This window comes from Haemaphysalis longicornis, unplaced genomic scaffold, assembly GCF_048455015.1.
Source record: "Haemaphysalis longicornis isolate Haplotype H1 unplaced genomic scaffold, Haemaphysalis longicornis Haplotype H1 scaffold_6, whole genome shotgun sequence".
Lineage (NCBI taxonomy): Eukaryota > Metazoa > Arthropoda > Arachnida > Ixodida > Ixodidae > Haemaphysalis > Haemaphysalis longicornis.
Window position 1 is genome coordinate 69816264 of NW_027526407.1, and position 20928 is coordinate 69837191.

A 20928-nucleotide genomic window follows, 5' to 3' on the forward strand; every position below is an offset into this window, starting at 1 on the left:
CTCGTGACGTCACGGCGCTGTCACGACTGTTTTGTGATTACGCGAGCGTGCCTGCGCCATTGAAAGGTCACGTGCGCCCCCCGGACCTATCGCGTCAGTTGTTGGTAGTCGCACTCGCTGGCGGGTGTCGAGTACTGCTCTGCAAAGTTTGCACTTAGCCCATGGCGGGTGAAGCGTTAATAAAATAATGCCGAATCGGACTGACAGAGAAAAGGTGGGTCGAGCGCTGACAGCCGCGTCGAGAGCCGGACGGCCGGCCGTCCGTCGGACGTGCGCTGGCAGTTTGGCTGCTCGTTAGGCTTAACTCGGCTCGCCCATTCCGGCCCCTCGCAGGTGCCTGTGAAAAACAACAGCTCCAGCGCGACGGCCAAGAATGGCACCGGCAAAGAGGCGAGCGACGCCGCTGACGAGGTGAGCTGGACGTTCGCGCGCGAGCGTCTCGTGTTTGTCGGCCGCCCGTCGCCTGCGCAACATGGCGGGCGACTCCGAGAGAACGGCCGCTCGGCTGCGCAGCCCGGGTGTTCTCTCCGCGCGCGCGGGGCTCGGGCTTCTGTCGTTCGCGGAGCCGCAAGCGCTGCTTGACGTTTCTTTATTCTCCGCTCGCGTCGGCGCGACCCTCCCGGTGCGTCTCGGCGGGGTGTCCGTCCGTGTTGACCCCGCACCACCTGTCCGGAAAACCATGTGCAATTTGACAGGCCAGCCAGCCGGGGCAGCTTTTCAGCCAAACCCAGCGTCCTTTGAGATTCCGTTCTCAGCCCCGCCCTGGGAGGTAGTAGCACTACGCTTGTCAATACGCCGTGATACGTGGCAACTGTCGGACCTAGAAAAAAAAAAACACTACGTGCTCGGTTTGAGGAAGTTGTCGCCGGTGGTGCGCGGACGTTTTTTTGTCGCTTTGGTGTCGTGAGAATGTCCTACTCGGCGTCCACGCAGGTGAGCCAGCCTTGCAACAATAACAGCGGCGCCAGCAGTGTTCACAACAGCAGCAATGGTTCGGGCGGTGGTGTTGGAAACACGGCGGCTGCTGCTACACGGGGTGCCCCGAAGTCTGCACCCCCGCCCCGCAAACTTGGTCTCCAAGTGTAAGCTCGCCGGAGCCGTGCCGACGGCTCCTGGAAGCGGGGTACGCAAGGAGAAGCGACAGAATTCGTCGCGTTTCAACGTTAGTCACAACCGCGAGCTTCAGAAGCTGCCCTCTCTCAAGGACGCGCCCCTGGCCGAGCGCGAAGATCTCCTCCTCCAGGTGAGGATAGCCCTTTCGAGGTCGCTGCCCCGGTGCGAAGCGCGGGGGTTGTGGAAAAAGTGTTTTTATGGCCACTCGATTGCTGCGCTTAGCTCGCGTGTTGTTGGTATCGCAGGTTTTTTTGTTGTTGTTGCTTCAAAAGTGGACAAGTGTGTGTCACCTAGCCCTGCTTTTGATCTAATTAGCCAAGGCCAGACGCAGTTCAAGGTCAGGAGCACGTGTCTTGTTTTTGTTTTTCTAATATTTTGAACACGCCATGCCTGTGGCGAGCCGTCGCTACTGTGGATTTACTGACTGTTGCGCAATGGTTCCAGATGGTTCATAGAATCATTTACTTTCAGCCAGTGTTTCCAACATGGTTAACTGGTCAAACCTGTGCCTCTTAATTGTTAAACACACTGCAATACGCTGCGATGTCGTCTTCGTTCAGGGTGGTGTATGAAAACTTTATTCATTCATTCATTTTCGCAGCATGGCTAATGAGACAATTGCTAGTGGGACGCATACTCAAGTGCGTTGCGTTCAAGTTTGGATGGGATGGTGGGATTTATTAGAATCATTGTGATTGCAAACGACCTTACTCATTTAACAGGGCGGAAAATGTAAATGATTGATAACAGCAGTGTTTGTGTATATTTCGTGTGCAAACCCTCGTACCCCTATTGTGTGATTACTTATAGTGGTGTGTGGTTTTGTTTACTGGTTAGTGGTGTGTAGCTTGATGCAGATTGACAGCGTTGGGAACTTGTGACCGTTAAAAAAAAAAACAAGCCCTGATGCAGGTTGACATCGTTGAGAATTTGTGTCCATTAAAAAAAACCAAGCCTTCATATCGTAAGACAATGCAGCCCTAAAGCAGTATTTTACAGTATATCTTGAGAGAGCAACAACCTTTTTGTATTGCTACTCACTTCAAGGAAGAAATCAAGCATTTGTGACCTGTGCAGCTGGTCACCGAGACTGCTTTGTGAAGTGTTTCTTCGGTGTAGTTTCTTATTTAACTGCACTGCGGCCGTTCCTTGATGATGGTAGCTGAGAAAGGGGAGGAGCATTTTGTAGGCTTGGTGTGGGTTTCGAGTTCATTAAGTTCTCGTGCAGTTGACTTGCTGACTGTCGCCATTGTAGACAGTTCCCAGCGGGGCAGTGTCATAGCACAATAGAGGTGGCTAATAAACAGGTGGTGAAAGAACTGTTCAAAAACAGATAAATGCCTCGAGGGGAGTCTTGTTATGGGTGTCTGTGAACAGTTTCTCTGTGGGCAAATGTGTTATGAGATGAAAGGACGTTGTTGCGTCCTCTACTGTCCTGTATACATCAACGGTTAATTGTGTGTAGATACGTCTCCAGCCGATCTATATATGTTCAATGTGTGGTCCTATATATGGGACTGTGTCGTGTACATGTTCGACAGGTGAAATGGCCGCCTCCTTCCCCCACCTCCCGTGCAGAAAATCCGGCAGTGCTGCGTGCTGTTCGACTTCGTCACGGATCCGCTGTCGGACCTCAAGTGGAAAGAGGTGAAGCGAGCGGCGCTGCACGAGATGGTCGAGTACATCACCTCGCAGCGAGGCGTGCTCACCGAGCCCGTCTACCCGGAGATGATCCACATGTTCGGGGCCAACGTCTTCCGAACCCTGCCGCCTTCCTCGAACCCCAACGGCGCCGAGTTTGACCCCGAGGAGGACGAGCCCACGCTCGAGGCGGCCTGGCCGCACCTCCAGCTGGTGTACGAGCTGTTCCTGCGCTTCCTCGAGAGCCCGGACTTCCAGCCCGCGCTGGCCAAGCGGCACCTGGACCAGCGGTTCGTGCTGCAGCTGCTCGAGCTGTTCGACTCGGAGGACCCGCGGGAGCGGGACTTCCTGAAGACGACGCTGCACCGCATCTACGGCAAGTTCCTGGGCCTGCGGGCGTACGTGCGCAAACAGGTGAACCACATGTTCTACCGCTTCATCTACGAGACGGAGCACCACAACGGGGTGGCGGAGCTGCTCGAGATCCTGGGCTCCATCATCAACGGCTTTGCGCTGCCCCTGAAGGAGGAGCACAAGCTGTTCCTGCTGCGCGTGCTCATGCCCCTGCACAAGGTCAAGTCGCTGAGCGTGTACCACCCACAGCTGGCCTACTGCGTTGTCCAGTTCCTCGAGAAGGAGCCCAGCCTCACCGAGCCCGTCATTCTGGCCCTGCTCAAGTTCTGGCCCAAGGTGAGGGGGGGAGTGCCACAGGGACCCCTACTCGTGCCTCTCCTCTTCCCTCCTTCTGCTAGGAAGGCTAGGTATTACTTTGTTTTTGAAAAGTTCACTGAACACAATGTAGTGCTCTGCTGAAGTTCTCACTTCTTCAAGGAGGGTGGATGCCGCAAGGGCCGCTACTGTGACCTCTCCACTTTCTATCTTGCTTTCCTTCCTTCCACCTTTTTCTTTTTTGTATTTCTTCCACTAAGATGCCTGGTGCTTTTAGTTTACGTTGGTTACCGTACTTACCCGATTCTAACACGCCCACGATTATAACGCGCACCCGATTTTCCTGGCAAAAAAAACGAAAAAACTTGCACCTCTGATTGTAACGTGCACGGAAATTGAGCAACAAAAACGAATGCGAGAGAAACGGGCGATTTATTTCCCGAAGTAATCTCGCTCCTCGTCGTTCTCCACTGACTACAACATCTCGTCCTCGGTGCCGTGAAGCGCGTTCGCGATGCCACACTTCTGAACAAATGTTCAACCATGGTCGATGGAATCGTGGCCCACACCTCACACGCCCATCCCGCGAGCTTCTCCAGAGGCGCACGCTTCGGCCGATCACTCGTTTTGAACGCGTGAGAGCCGCTGCTGCCATTGCTGTTATTACGCGCGCAAGTGGACCGATTTGATGATTTGTGTGAATGCCGATAGAAAAGCCTAGGCGCCTGTTTCCTGCGTCCAAAAAATCATTTCTAGAAGCTTTGGCAATGGGTGGGACAAAATTTCCGCTGTTTCGGTATCGTATCTGATTCTAACGCGCATGCGATTTTTCGGCCTATTTTTCCGGAAAAAAAGTGCGCGTTAGAATCGGGTAATTACGGTACGAAAACATCACTGAGCCTGTTGCACTCCCTGTGCAAGGTTAGGCGGGAAGGGGGGCGGGGTGGCGGCACAGGAACTGCTACTTGTTCCTGTTATCTTTATTTTCCGCTTACTTTCCTTCCTTCTTTCTTGGTTGTTTTGTTTTGTTTCTTCTACTAAGATTGCTAGTTATGTTTAGTTTATTTTAATTGCGAGAAGATCGTTGTAGCGGCCATGCTCAAGTTCTGGCTCTAGGTTGGGAGATTTCGCAAGGACCGCTACTTGTACCCCTTTATTTCTTTCACTTCTATTACCATGCCATTTCTTTTTAGTTGACTTTAGTTGCAAAGAGGTTATCTGACATTCTGAGCTGACATGTTGTTGCCAGAGCATCTCACTATAGTTGTGAATCGCAATAAGGGAACGTTCCCCTAAGATTTCTACCATGAGGTCAGGGTCATACCTGTAGTGCCTGCGCTTTGGTTCATTGTGTGTCTGCTGTAAAGTCTTTCATTGCATTTCGCCAGTGAGAGAATCCAGCAAAATGAGCGCTGTAAATCCAGCATTCTGTTGGCATATCTGATGGGTGCATGGTGAATAGGAATATTAAAACCCAGCAAAATTGTTGAGTAGGAATGGCCATTCATTCCCCTTTCGGCCCTTACACTGTTATCGAGTCTTACTTTGGATCTAAGCATGCCAAACTACTTTTGGTTTCTTCATTGTATATATGGGCGCAGCCTGGGTGCAGCTTGCCTCAGTACACTGAAGTAATTAGGGGGGGGGACACGGCTTTCAACTTCGGAATAATGACGAGAACGTTTTCTTGAAAACCACTTATTCGGCTTCTATGTTTTCTAGTCTGTGCGTCTGCAAAGTTTTTCCGACAAACACAGTCACAAAGTGGTGTAGGGAGGAGGAGGACGAGGAGGAATAAATGTTTATCATACGAGCGCTGGTGCTGCAGTTAGGGCACCCGCCCGGTGGGGGGCGGCGTCCCTAGTCCGGGATGTCCTGGCCTTGGCTGGCAGTCCAGGCCCTCTTCACCAGTATGTGGGGAAAAAAAAAAAAAAAAAAAAAAAAAAATCACCAGCCGCGGTGATAAAATAACCCAAAAGGTGGTAAAAAAAAACTGCAATCTTCAAAGCGCTGTATCTCCGCAACATTTCCACTGAGTGCGTCCATTTTGGTACCATTAGATCAGCCAAGCGATCCCCTTTCCGGTTTTGGTTGTCTCTTTTATCTGTATTCATTCATGAACGCATGAACGGCAGAAAAAGACGCACAAACGAAGCCAGAAATACATGCTGAAGCACGATTGGCCCTCTTGGGGCACGATGAAACGGCCCTCTTGATTGGGCGTCGCTGCGTCAACTCAAGATGGCAACTGCCTGAACTGCGTAGTGCGCGTTTGAGTGCATTTTTCGCTGCTTCGCTTGACCATGTTTCTGTACAGTCATTTTATCTGCTGTGGTAATCAACACGGACATTATGGCGATGGGAATTCCTGATATTGCGAGCCAGATTGCAGGTAGTTGCGTGGCTCGAACGGCGGAAGTCATCGAACACTTCATAGTGTGCGTTACCTCGGAGGGTGAAACACGGTGTGCGCGATTGTGATTGCAGCTCGCGCAGGGAACTTTTAATCTGATTTGCTATGTTTACACACTTAGTTATTGCTTTGCTATGTTTTAGTGGGCTTGGTACACTAGCCTTGGGAAAGAAACGGCAGACGCACCAATAGCTGATGTTCTTGGTCTGACGCTCTAACTGTTGACAGTAGTGCATACCTGACTGTGCAACCAGTTACGATTGAATGCCAGCAGTTGTAATTAATGCCTGCGACGTTAGATTTAATCTTGAAAGCGACCTGACCAGCCATATCGGAGATAATCAAAGTATGATAGGTTGCGGTGAACTTGCGTCGCGATGCGTGCCAGCCATATTGCCTTTCTGGGGCAATGTTTTCCGTGCGCTTCTAATAATCATGCAAACAGGTCTGATTTCGGAATAAAAATGTGTTCATGGCATTAAAAATGTACCTTACTGTTGCAGCATTTAACTGATTGATTAAATCATTAATACCAATGTATTCATCCATAGTTTAGTGCACATTGGCTGTGCTGTGAGGAGTATTGAATGCCCTGAATGTCAAAAGGACTAAAAAAATGTTCATGCATTGAAGTCGGATTTATGCAAAATATTATACCAAGCTTCAAAGTAGCTCATTTGCATCCTTGGGGTATGTAAGTTTTTGGCAGTGAACACCTGCAAGCACGAGTTCGAAGTTGCTGCTACAGGCAAGGTTATAAAACATAAAAGAAGCCAAAACTCAATCTTCAAATTTAAGTAAAAGAAGAGAGTGCTTTACTTGTTGCCATGGTGACAACACTGCAAAGTTGTCCAGTGCGATACAGCCAACCAGCTAACTTCCTTTGCATTGAAAGCCATCTCCCCCTCCATTTGGTCTGCAAACTGGGCTATGTACTGTTCACAGAGGAGCTGAAAATGATGTTTTGTGGAAAGAAAAAGGCTGTAAAAGGCACTCCAATTTCAAGGCAAGGCCTTCCAGAAGGCCTATGTTCAAAGGGACATGAAAGGCTACAACCCTGACTACTTTTGATAAGTGAAACCTAAGTTGCAACTTGCTCACTTGCTCCAGTGGTTTCTTTGTTACCACTAGAACTATTTTGATTCCATTTTTTGCATTACATTCCTTGATCAACAGTTCAGGTCGTGACACCTTTGGTTTTGGTTTACTTTTTGTGAATTTTTTATTCAAGTAGTCGTTCACATTCGGCGTGCCTTTTGTCATACCTGCCAACTCTTCCGAATTTTCCATAAGGTGTACAAATTTCGATCCGTCTTACTATTTTACGAATCTTGCCTGAAGTTTTACGGGAAATATTCTGTTTTTCGAGCGAAGGGGAACATTATTAAAACGACACTGTGGTACCTTGTGCCGTCACAAGAGAGAAATACGCACTTTGTTATCAGCAGCAGCTACTTGTTTTTTGTTGTTGTTTTCTCGGGAAGGGCTACACATCCATATCTAAAACTTGCTACCACCTCAGCAAGCCTATTTACAGCACATTGTTCGTAGGCCGGTTAGGACTTCCGTGTTCGATGCTATACGACTGGGGGTACGACCGCGGTAGTTGTTTCACAGCGCAATGGCGGGCTCGAAGCCACGACAGTACTACCAGTGTTCTTGAAATCGTGCACGTCAGAATTTCCACGCTTAGTGCCGTTGAAGACAGGAGAGAAGCGTGGAATTTGCACCATGTGTGCCTTTAATGTAAACCTTTCGCATGGCGGTAAGTCTGACATCTTGGCTCACATCGCTTCGAAAAAGCACCAAAGCCGCAGACCACCAGCAAAGCCTGACACCTTTTGTGTGTGCTGATAGGGACTTCAGTGTGGTTTGTGCAGAATGCCTCTGTGCATGCCATTTTCAGTTGAACCCAACATTCCGCTGACGCCCATTGGAGTTGTTGCTCATTACTCTTCGAGACTTACGGTTTTCAGTTGTGGTTGTGAACACGTGAGAACGCTTGTCACAGAACGGTAACCCTTTCAAACAAAAAAAAAAAACCAGTTTCGCGGGTTTTACGAATTACCACGTTGGCAGGTATGCTGTCGTACATTCACCTCTAGAAAACTGAAAACTAAAAAAAAAGTGTTGTAAATTAAAAAGAATCCAAGAGTGTCACGACCTCGTCCATTCATTCGGGAATGCAAAGTACTTTGAATTATGAGCCGCTCATGCTCAATACAAAGTGAACAGAAAGAAAATTTCATAAATGAAAAAATTTTTCAAAATATTTTGAAATTTTTATGGTGTTATCACAAGTGTTTCCAGTTGCTGTTTCAATTCTTGTCAAAATATACTAAAATAAAGAAAGTTGGTTTTGAAAGCCACGTCTCCCTTACGCACAAGGCACATTGACCTAACATTTTTAAAAATGAGACAAGCTTTTGCAAATTTCGGTGTTCACGAGTAAATTTGCTGGAAAATGATATTGCAGGATTTTTTTATGCCTGATACTTGCTATTTTATTGTAGCGGTAAAATGAGTATTTCAAATGAATAAATTCACGACACAGACATTAGTTTCGATTGTTGATCTCAGCTGAAAGTGGTCATGTCAAATGTAGTTTAAAACATTGAATTGCACTAGCTAACTGAATGGGATTCAAGGGAACTTGTTCACACTTGTGCCCTGAACTGACTTGTGTTGCGTTTGCGGTAGAGTTGAATGGCGCTCGAAATTACGTGGGAGTTTGGACAGCCACCGAGTGTTTATTTTTAAACGTTTGATCATTTTTTTCTATCTGGTATCTCGTAAATAAGCGCGGAAAGTCTGGAAAATTTCAGTCGCAGCATTCTGTGGTGGGAATTTGTCGATGCAAGCCTAAGCATGTCGCTTGACATCAGTCGCCTCTGAATTATAATTTTTAAGTTCTATTCTATTGGCACAGAGCTGCTGGCACTTGTGCAACATTGAAACTTTGTGCGCGCATCTTGTGTGCTGGAATTTCGAATTCACCCAGAATTTTTTTAATATGGGTGTACATTCCTCGTAAATTTGAACGATTTACACAACTGTGTATTTACAGAGCGTCTGTTGAATTTTAGTCATGTCAACACTTATAAGATTTTCTAGCCCAATTTTGTTGTGAAAAACTCTCTACTTAATTTCGCAGTTATTTTAGCCTTTTCACCAGCAGCCATTAAGGGGGGACATGGCTCATAAAACAATTTCTTTTAATCTTCAGGTAAACTCTGTGAAACTTGCCAGTCCTGTTTTTTTTTTTTTCCACTGATGTCAAATATTACATTATTTTTTGACTCCCTCAATTAGTTCCCAAGATAATTAGCCATTTTTGGAGGAACAATAGGCAGCACAGTGTTAGTCATAGAACTGTAATCTTTATATTTTCTAATACTATGAATCCTGGTGAGTGCAATCAGAGAATCGGTTTTTTGATGCGCCGCTTGGAACTAATTTTACAGCTCGTTAAACTTTGATGGCACCAGTGGCAAGGAACCATTTCGAAGGGCCATATCAAACACTAAACTTTGGTGGCACCAGTGGCAAGGAACTATTTCAAATGGCCATACCAAACACCAAAGCTTAATGAGCTGTAAAATTAGCTGGCAGCACACATGGGACACACAGACAGATAACAAACTACACTCAATAAAACCACACCTGGGAAGATACACAACAGAAAAACAAAACTGATTCGTTGAAGTATCGATTCATAAGCTGCGCACAGGTCGTGTCACACACGCATATCCTTTGAATGGCACACTCTCACCAGTTTGTGACAAGTGTGGGGAACGGCTCTCCGTCCTCCGTGTATTAATTGAGTGCACATCCTGCAATGAGGCCAGAAAAACGGCATTTTCCTAAAATCTATAGCTACAACATTCTGCTACATCCGTCACTGTTTTTAGAAGATGAACCTATGTTTACAAAGAAATGTCTTTTAATTTTTCTTGCAGACATCAATTTTTTGAAACTCGTTTCATACAGTGCGTGACATTAGAGCCTTCCTTGGTTCGCACGGGGGAGCCCGCTTGGCTCGAGCTGCAGTCACGTTTCCATGATCCCCTTCATCAGCCATTATGAACATCTTCGTGTTTTAATTTACGGGCCCTCTACACCCATACATACAATATTTTAGAATGTATCACACTCATCTCGTTCTTGTTTTATGATTAAACCTGACAATTGAAGGACCACATAACATAGTTTTGGCACTCATTGGTCTTGGATACCCTTGCGCCAATAAACACAAACATACATACAATTCGAAGAGGTGCATCAAAAACTGATCCTCTTATTGCATTCACCACGGCTCATGGTATTGGAAGATAAAAAGGTTACAGTTTTATGACTGGCACTGTTTTGTCTATTGTTCGTCCAAGAATGGCTAATTATCTTGGGAATTAATTGTGGTGCTCAAAAAACAATGGCATATTTAAAATCAGTGGGGGAAAAAAGCAGCAAGACTGCCAAGTCGCACAGAATTTACTTAACAATTCAGAGAAATTGTTTAAAGAGCCATTACCCCCCTTAAAGAGGCACTGAATGGAGTTTGCCTAGTGATAGTATCAGGAAACCTTTATTGGCCTTGCTGAAAACCACTTTGAGGCTGAATCACACGTCAAAAGACTAGTTTCTTTTTTCCCATGAAAGGGATTGCTCCCCGCCCTTTTGTATTTTGCTGCATGTGCCAATTTGACAATGCGTTTCGCGAACATATGCTCCTTTGACAAGCACATATCATGCTGCTGTGTTGTTTTTGACCTTTTGCGATCTCTCTTGCCAGGCTTTGCAGTTTTGCTCAGAGTGTACAGTTAAATAATGTGCAGACGTGAGCTTGTGTCTCTGCTTGCGAGTCTACTGATACTTGCCATAGGAGCGATATGACATTTCTAATTTTAAAAAAAGTTTAGTTTTTGTTTATATCTTTTTGCAAAGAAGGGGTCAGTTCACAAACTGTGAGTCTACTTTTATTTTTCTGCACAGAAAGTAGCTTTCATTATGAAAAACAAATTTTTGTTTACTTGCAAACATGGTATTGTTAACGACTAACTAGATAAATGTAGTGTGATATGTTACAGTTCTGTGACTTTACCAATTGTCACTGGTAAGCAAATGCTAATATCTCATGAAATCAGGAAATGGACAAGGGCATTGCAAGGCAGGTGGTGAGAGGACATGGAAGAATCCTTTGTCGTACAATGGACACAGACGGGCTGCTACTGATAATGATGGTGATTGGTTCTCTCAGAGTCTGCAAATGCGCTCCCTCTAATCCAAATGACATGTGCCAAAAGTGGCCTTTGATTGGCTGCGGACCATGAGTAGGATAGGACTCCAGTCGATTGTTGACGTGCGCTTTCGCAAAAAGGGTGTATACCAACGTTTGCCAGGAGTGATCTCGATTGATCTGGGTGTTCAGAAGGCTTGGAAAATGCATAAAGGGTGCGATGGACGAAACAGCGCAAACACGCAACTACTAACTCTGGGTCGTCTGCTCTTGGGTAGTTGTTGGGCAACCCAAACCTTCTATGGGTAAATAAAATACGGAGCTGCTTTAGAGCAGTTCTGAGCAGCCCAAAATGACAAATATAGAGGCCTTTAGAGGAAAATTAAAGCCGTTCCACTCAATGTGAAAGTTGTCGGAAGTGCAGAGCAGTGATTCGCCATGATGGGTTCTAGCGCCGTTATCCGCTCACTGCTACGATGCAGCGCAATTCAAATTTTCCGCCTTCGCAGTCACCCCCTGCCTGAAACTGCGCTAGTGGGAGTTCTGTTCTTTTGTGCTTGCTTTTTTCCTCCCGCACGCACCGGCATTGCACGGCCACTTTTTTTCGCTTACTATCATAGAAACCAACCCAACAAGTATTCCCGACTAAATGAACGTGGGAATATTTGGCCTCAAATGTACCTAAAGTTTTCTTTGCGCTAAACAATGGGGAGATGTATGACAAGCGCCAGCGGTTCACGAGTTTCAAACACTTATAACTATACAAACCACTAGGCTTTCGAAGGCTCTGGGTTACGCCGCGATGACGGAACGCCGTGTGGCTGTACTTGGGTCCAGCGAGCGAGCTACGATGACAAGGCGAGCTTTTAAAGTGCTCCGCACTTAAAAGAGAGAGATAACTTTATTTGCTTAATGACCAGCTGGGCAAGCGCAACACTCCGGGACAATGCAGTGTTTATTGGGTTACACAGTTTTTCTAAAGAAAGGTCTTGGTTCGTGGGGTGTGCAGGCACTTGGGCATGCCCCTAGGACGTGTTGAAGTGAGGCGGATGTTGAGATGGTACACTGTATGTGGACCTTCAGCTTCAGTTGTGTGCCACTCGATGAGAGGAATCGACGCTTCCGTGCTGCATTCAGGTGCACTCCCCGAAGGAGGTGATGTTCCTGAACGAGCTGGAGGAGATCCTGGACGTGATCGAGCCGGCCGAGTTTGCCAAGGTGATGGTGCCCCTGTTCCGGCAGCTGGCGCGCTGCGTGGCCTCGCCCCACTTCCAGGTGGCCGAGCGGGCCCTGTACTACTGGAACAACGAGTACGTCATGAGCCTGGTGAGCGACAACGCGGCCGCCCTGCTGCCCATCGTGTTCCCCGCCCTGTACCGCAACTCGCGCGCCCACTGGAACAAGACCATCTACGGGCTCGTCTACAACGCCCTCAAGCTCCTCATGGAGATGAACCAGAAGCTCTTCGACGACTGCGTCCAGAACTACCGCCAGGAGCGGCACATGTGAGCGTCTTCTCCTTTCTTCTTCTCCTTCTCGTATCTCTGAGCCCGTTGCCAGGAGTGGGAATGAAGGCTCACCAGAATGCTGCCATAGAACTGCACTTGTTCTGTTAAGGGTCGCTGAAGTGGATGCGTGGGTCCTTTCTTTGTGGATGTGTAGCTACTACTTTAGTTTAACCCGCTGAAGTATAGAGGCTTACGGTGTACTTGAAAAGCGGGAAATGAGAGGAAACTCGAGGCACTTTGCCCTGTTGTTGCATCCTGCTGTTTTTGAGCTGTCCTTTGTTAGCCATCTTTCCACGATGAAGAGTGGGCTGGAACAACTGTCAGCATGGCCTACTCATTAGACACTGGTGTGATAAGGTGGTGGTCTCAGTGTTCCTTTAAGGGGGGACACGGGTCTTTGGGACCAAAAAATGACCAAAAAATCGATTTTGTGAAAATGGCATTTTCGCAATCTGCAGCTATTAATCTCCAAATTCACGAATTTTCTTCCTCGAGAGATCAGTATTTTAAGCGTAATATTGACAATAAATCATCGCGTCGGCCGAAATTTCTCATGAGGAGACGATAAAACGCCACTTTTTTCATTGCGCGGAGCCGCCGTTCTACCGTACCGATCTCGGCCATGTTGGGCTCGTTTGAAAGAGCACTCTCTGGGCTTCGATTTCCCGCCACTGCGGCTTGCCTGCCCTCAGTTGCCACTGAGAAAAAGAAGTACAAACAAGAAAGAAAACGTGGGGTCTGATTCGCTGCTGGGTGCACGTGACTGCAACCGAGCCATCCGATTGGCAGATTCCGCCAGGCGTCGTCTGCTCGGCCTGCCGGCGGCAGGGCAGCCGACCGCTGGACGCGTCTGAGACGCCATATTGCCGAGAGTCGAGACCGACGCGCAACGATGCCTCTCAGAAAATTTCGCTCGCGCCATAAATTTGGCAAAAAGAGTAATAGTGCGCGCGGTGACAACTTTCGAAAACGGCCTGCGTCCCCCGAAAGCTCCGACGATGTGCAGGAGTCAGCGGCAAGTGAAGGACTTCCCACGGACGAAGTAGGCCTAACGAGCTCGGCGACGCCTACGCACTGCGAGCGCCTCCGCCACGACACGACGATGCTGCAGCCTTCGGAGTTGGAGGAAAACAAAAGAAAAGCAGAAAAAAAGATACAGGAGCTGGAGTCCACCGGCGCAACGAAGAGGAAAATGGATTTCGTCGGCAACTGTGAAGCCTGCCCCCTTGACGATACTGACGGTCGCCGTGCGGACGATACCTTCAGTATTGTTAGTTTGGAGTGCCTCGACGAGCTTTTGCGAGCCGTGAAGTGTAAAGTGTGCGGCGGGGATGTCAACATCTCAAAAGGCGAGCGTGAGTACGGTCTAGCCGTGAAACTTTTCCTTGTGTGCAGGAATTGTGGAGACTTGTCGTCAGTATGGAGCTCGCCGCGCGCACAAGGCAGCCGAAAGGTAAATCCGTTTGCCGTGAACATCCTTGCCGCACGCGCGATGCAAAGCACTGGAAATCGGCAAACTGCGCTGAACGATGTGTTTGCGGCCATGAACATATCGCACCGTGGCCTGCACACGAAAACGTGGCAGTGTTATGTGAAGAAAAAACTGACGCCCGCAGCAACACGCGCCGCCGAAAAAGTGTTGCAGGACAGCGCCCATGCTGTTCGGCAACTTTACCGCGAGTTGAACTTGGACAACCCCGGAAACATTTCTGTTTCCTTTGATGGTTCGTGGATGACCCGGGGTCATTCATCCCACATCGGTGTCGGTGCAGTTATAGAAATTTTCACCGGACTCGTACTGGACTATGTTGTGTTCAGCAACTTTTGTGCCGGGTGTGAGCGTGGCCCTAAGGAAGGCGACCCATCTTACAACGTGTGGAAGGAAAGCCACGTCTGCCAAAAAAACACGGAGAAAAAATCCGGGGAAATGGAGGTACAGGCTGGACTTGCTTTGTTTGAAAGGTCCTGGAAAAAGCATGGCTTTCGGTACACCACTGTACTTTCGGATGGCGACAGCCGCACATTCCTTGCACTGGTAGAGGCACATGTGTACGGCTACATCAAAGTCGTCAAAGAAGATTGCATAAATCATGTGGAGAAACGAATGGGCACATCCTTGCGGAATGTGATTGCTAAATGCAAAGGCAATGGAGCTGAGAGCCTTAGTGGCAGAGGAAAGCTGACGGGTGAACTTGTCACAAAGTTAACTTCTTATTACGGCTGGGCCCTGAAATCCCATGCTGGAGATGTCGGGGCGATGCACAAGGCCGTAATGGCAACGTATCACCACGTGACCTCGAACGATAGTGTGTCAAACCACACCCTGTGCCCGACAGGCCCAGACTCGTGGTGCCGCCAAAACGCAGCTGCGGCCAAAGGAGAGCCTGCTCCGAAGCACAGGTATAACCTGCCCCCACATGTATGCCAAGCGCTTCTTCCCATTTATGAGCGCTTAGCTGAGCCAAAGCTGCTGGAGCGGTGCCAGCGCGGAAAAACCCAGAATAGCAATGAGAGCTTGCACTCGCTAATATGGTCCCTTGCACCGAAAGAGCGACATGCTTCGCTGTTTTCTGTGCAAGCAGCTGTCGCAGAGGCTGTTGCACGCTTCAATGCGGGAAATCGGCAAGCATCCTCACAAATACTCAGCGAGCTGAGTGTAAACTCTGGCCTCCACAACATGAAGAGGATGGCTGAGAAGGACAAGCGCCGAACAGCCCAGTCAGTACGCAAGCGGGCCTCTGCAGAAAATGTGCGTCAGGCACTGAAAAAACAGCACACTGGCCAGAACAAGCAGTCGGACTACATGCCTGGGGCTTATTAACCCTCAGGAAATGTAAATATGTATATATCTTCTTGAAATTTTCAATAAATAGTGCCTAGTTTGGTTTTTCCCTTTTTTCTCAAAATGCAAAATCTGGACATCTGGCTGCTTTGGTTCGTCGATATCTCTGCATCTAGGAGAGATAGAGATGTACTTTTTTGTGCTAAAGTAAGCCTAAGGTGCAGTGACTGCAATAATCGAAGCACATTTTTTCAATGAAGTTTCAAACATTTTTTATTTTACATTGTTCGTTGAACCATGGTCAGCACAACTTTGACTGTTGGTATTCCAAGTACTGTAAAATTGCTAATAAGGGTGAAATAGAGAAACTGCTTCGATCATTGCACTCTTTGTTCATTGGACTATGTAGCCATGCATTAAAAATTATTTTTAATCGAGCCAATTTTTTTACACGGAGGTACTAATTAATGACTAATTAAATCTACTTATCTCAGGAACTAATTGACTTAGAAGAAAAAGAATTGCATATTTGAAATCAGCGTGAAAACCTGAATAAGATCATGTAGTTTCATCAGGATTGGCCTGAAAATAAGAAAAATAGCTCTAAGACCAGTGTCTCCCCTTAACATTAAAAAAAAAAAGGCTGAGAAGCGTGTGTTTAAATGACTGCTGCTGCATCAGAATGTGGCAGCCCTGGGGGTGTTTGGTTTGTGAAGCAGGGCCCACCACTGAACTGCACCTTATGACTGCCAGAGTTTGTGTGCACCAAGTTTTACTCTCTCCTTGATAGTGTTCTCCCTTCTGATCGCTTTTTTGACTGCGCCCTGCCTTGCAGCGAGAAGCTGCGCATGCGGGAACGACAGGATGCCTGGAGTCGGATAGAGTCCCTAGCCGAGAAGAACCCCCAGGTGCGTTTCGGGGGCTCTCGTTTCGCTTGTGGCGCTCGATCCTTGCGTGTGGGAAGACGGGGGTTCCATACGTGCTTCCTCCTCCTCCTCCTCCTCCTCCGTTGTTGTGCAGTTCCAGCTGGTACGGCCGCCGATAGGATCCCCCAGCCAGGCACCCGATAGCCCACCGGAAGACGACGACATGCTCTACGACAGGCTGGAGAGCCAAGCCAGGGAGGTGGGTGCCGTTGACGCGCTGCATGGGTTGCGAAGTTAGTTGCGCGAACCACGAATTCACTAGACAGTTAGTTGCAGAGCTGACTGCACGCGAATTTCATTCCTGCAGCTGTATTCGCGAAGAAATAGTGTGCAAAGGAGCTTTGCAAGAATCAAGCAGCTCACGTTTGTGGGTACAAAGGCCCAAAACTGTGAAGGTAGTGATTTAACTTCGTTGGTTTTTTTAATTTGGTCAGTCGTGGGAGGTGAGGGCCAGCTACTACACTAGGGTGGCCGGATCTTTCTCTGGTGAGGGAGTGCTGTTTGTGTCCTCAAGAGCTCTCCTAGCATAGTTTGCACCCATCTAGTCAAGCCTCGTGAGTATCCAGGATGATGGTCGCTTCCAGAGCAGGCAGCACTTGCACTCTGTGCAGTAACGTAATTCTGGTGCAACAATGAAGAAAGTGTAGGGCAGGATTTGCTTGTTTGTTGGAGGTCAATCCTTTGTCCTGCAGCGGACTTAAATGATGATGATAGTGAGCCAATGGTGTAACACATTGGCATGGTGTTGCATAGACCTCTGCCCGAAATCCCGTTCCCAGCAGTGTGTTGTTTGACTTGAAGGAAATTCCGGTGTCCTTCGTTGGTGAACCCTTCCAATAAATGAAACAGAAATTGTTGGAACGCAAACCAGCAAGTGTCATTATGTTGGACCATTTTGAGCAGCACCATCCAAATTGAGAAGTACCGTACAGTCGAGCCAACTTACAGCGATCTGTTCATAGCAAGATATCTGATATAACGATGAACAAACTATAGCACCATCCACTTTCGTATGCTGTCTATGGTAAGATAAATTGCTTATTACAATGCCCCAGTGCCACGATATCGGAAGTAACGATTGAATCTGGCTCCAGCGCATGCTGAAAATGCGAGCTGCCGCCGCCTCACCGCGCTGACGGCATGCCCCGTGAGCTGCAATGCGTCTTGCATCCCTTCCACACCTGAGAAAACGAGTCGACTGCACTGTTTACGAGCAAGACGAGAGGAGGAAAGCAGTTTTTTTTTCGTACCCCCTCCCAGCGCCGCCGCATCGGCAGCATCCCTGCGCTCGCTCGCGAAATCGCGGCGCCGCTCGCTTGCGCATTCGCTTTTTGTAGCGTAAGCTGCACTGGCCGAGGTTGAGCAGTTTCGCGTGTGCCGTGAAGGGCCGTTCTGCGCAAGCGCGAGAGACATTGGATTGGCTTGGATTGGATTGAATTAAAGTGGATTGTGTTGCGTCATAGCTGCGGCAGACGCACTGGCGCCTGTGCGTGCTCTGGTGTGTGCCTCAATTGCGCAGCAGCCAAGTCTGGCACTGCACCGGAGCCGCTTGATAGCCGTTTCGCGTGGCTCGTGAAGAGCCGTGCTGAGCATGCGCGAGTAGTAGTGACTGGACTGGACTGGACTGGGTTGCTGAACCTTAGCTCACGCTACGTATATCCTGGCATAGCAAAGCTAAGCCACTACTAATTTTTGTGTCACATGCGCTCTGTTTTTGAATTCGACTGGGTGCCTCTTCGACTGCCCCCGGTTTTCCGAGGAAGGGACGTCGGGGACGACGTTGTGCAAATGTCCGAGTGCCTCACTGAAGAGGCAGTCGTTACGTGGATATGTGCTGTGGACAGCGGGGATAGTGACGACGTGGTTGCGCGGCCTGCTCGGGTAGCGTCTTGCAGGAGGTCCAACTCGTGACACAGTCCCTCAGGGAATTCCGTTTTTGCCTAGGTGCTTTCGCTCAACTAGCTGAAGTACCTATAAATGCGCTTGAAAAAGATGTGCGCCATCTTCACGTGAAGCAAACAAAGCTGACTCCGGCATCTTTTCTGCAAATTAGTAATATGACTTTGCTTGCATGCGAATAAAATGTTCTTGATCTCTGTTTCGTCTTTTTTTTTTTTCTCGCGCAATTATCTTGGCGCCTAATATTGTTTTAAGTGGACTAGACTACGCACGTGGCCCGCATAGGCTTGTTCTGCACACGTGCGTATGCCAGCCAGTGCGTTCTCTGTGGCAAGACTGAGGGCTCTTGCCAATGCTTCTGCACAGGTGACGCCCCTGGCCCCCGGCAAGAAGGAGAAGCCCCTGCTGCGGCGCAAGTCGGAGCTCCCGTTGGACTCGCTCACGCTCAAGGCCCTGAGCGACCACAAGAGGGCCGACCAGCTGCTGGCTCCCCCCGACGCCCCCCTCTGATGACCGCTCTCCCCCCACCTCCACCCCCTCCTCCTCCTCCGGCTTATTTATTTGCCTTTATTTTTGTACGCCCTCTCCCCTCTCCTCTGGCGCCTCGCTGGGCAAGGCCACCGCGGCCGCCGCCCGAACAGCGGCGGCGGCGTAGCACTTACCACTACTACAACACCACACGGAGGGGGAGAGGCCCGAGGACCAGCTAGCAACGACAACAGGGGGCGGAGGGACGCACCTCCGCCTCCGACGGACCGCTAGGCACGCCGAGTGCGGCGCGCTTTCCGTTAGAGGAGCGTCGGCGGCACCCGGCACGTGGCGTTCGCGCTCAGCAGGCAGCCCGGCGGCCGACCCGCCCGTGGTCTCTCTCTTCTCAGCGGCGGCAACACAGCGGCCGGCGTTCGGCGACCGTTATACAATCTCTCTTCGGTAGACGAGCGGCGTGCAATGACTTTGTGATAACCTCGTGCGGGGAGCAACCGATGATGTCGGTTTTTTTGAGGTTTCTTATGATCTGCCAATTCGCGTGCCAGTAGTAGGACGAGTAGTAGTAGCTTTTTGTTTCACGCTTTTTCTTTTTTTTTTGTCTCCCCCCGTTGGAGGTAGCTTCGACGAGTATTTTGCCAGTCGCTTGTGCGAGGAGTCGGGGGCCTTGGCTTCAGCATGTTTTCGAGTCACACACTGTGCCTGTTAGAGTATCCACGGGAGCGGAGTAGGCGGCGACGTGAGTGCGAGGGCAGTCTTTTTCCGGATGCCTTGGCACGACCGAAAGGGGTCGCTGCAGTTGTATGCAGCTAGAGAGTGACGGGAGAGGTTGCCGCCGGACACTTTTTGACGCCAGGCCTCACCGTGTTGCCGCCGCTACGAGGCACCACGGGCGCGGTACGTAACAGACAAGCGAGAACGCGCGTGTCTGGCCCATGACACGTCGTTAGGGCAGTATAGGCGTGACGCCTAACTATCCCAAGTTGAATAAAGAGTATCGATAATCTCATGCCACGTGTGAGATTGTGTGGTCTTGTTGTTGCTTCAAGTCGTGCGAAGTGCACTTCAATACCTGGTCTGCTTGTGGTGGGAGGTAGCCTCCTGGATAGTATGTGGGCTGGCCGGGTGGAATGGGAGAACATGCAAAGGACTACAAAGAACCCAATGTTGTGGAACCGCATTGGTTGCTTCCTCAGGGATGACTGTGGTCATGTCTCAGTGTTTTATAGTGTTTTTGCAAGGGCAATCACTTGCGAAGTGCCTCGCTGTGAGCGCAGACAGGCGGGAGAGTTCCAGGCGAATGGTTTAATCTTTGTACTGTTCTCCGACTGTGCCGTGACTCAAGTAGCTGAATTGATCTTGCTTTCGAGGATGGCTGTTTCATGGAAGTCAGTTGTGTAGTCAGATGTCTCGCAGGGCTTGGAAACTGCACAGCGCTCTTTTGGTCTAATGTAATGTAATGTGCTGCCCAATTTGTTGTGGAAGACGTTTTTATTTGTCCAATAAAGGAGAAGGGGCACTTAATGCACGGAATGTTGCGTACGACAACAGTCATCTGCTTTGTTGCACGATGTGCACATTCTTTTCAATGCGGAGGCACAAGTTGCTCATCTGCAAACTGTTGGGGGCGATCTTTGTGGTTGGCCGTTGCCATGGATGCTGCCGTAGCTAGGCCAGAAATAAGTACACATTGGTAAAAAAAAAATGTGAAAGCATTAATTACATTATTGAAACTCGTCTTGTGACTGCGGTATCAACATCAGGCTGATGCTGAAACTAGTTGAGAGAGGGCACCACAGCCCCTCTAGCAAATTGCTGCTCTAGTTGAATCACGTTGGGTGGAACTACTATAATGCTTTTGAATGTCTGGACCGTAGACTTTTGGCCCTGTGGAATAAAGAGTGCAACAAAAGTTTGTGGCTGACAGGATGAGCAGAATCGTAAAGGTGGCGATAAGGGTGGATTGGGGCTCTTGCTTGTATTGCCAGAAAAAGGAATGGTGCTATTTAGGCATTGTCTGAAGTTGTAACTGCACAAAAACAGTCGTCCACGTAGCGAACAGCAAGAGCAAGCAAGGGCTCTGTTTCTGTAAGCTTCACGGTCAAATTTGCAGTTATGACTGAGGTGTAGGCACATTGAGGGAACAGGAGATAACCGAAGTTGTTAACTTGGGAAAACTCTACAAATTTCTACACTGTGCTCTGCAGTAATGGATGTTTAGTGACCTGCTATCTGCCAATTAAAAGATGTCACTGCAA

General features: G+C 48.8%; 1 protein-coding gene across 1 annotated transcript; it reads left to right on the forward strand.

Moving 5' to 3' along the window:
* The first annotated feature begins 52 nt into the window (after positions 1-52).
* Positions 53-19679, forward strand: LOC144142900 (serine/threonine-protein phosphatase 2A 56 kDa regulatory subunit gamma isoform-like). Its single transcript, XM_077674730.1, is given in 9 exon segments — positions 53-214; positions 334-411; positions 934-1059; positions 1061-1243; positions 2692-3444; positions 12207-12574; positions 16195-16267; positions 16380-16484; positions 18551-19679. Coding segments are annotated over 9 exon segments (1857 nt in total). The 5' UTR covers positions 53-187; the 3' UTR covers positions 18695-19679.
* Positions 19680-20928: the final 1249 nt, after the last annotated feature.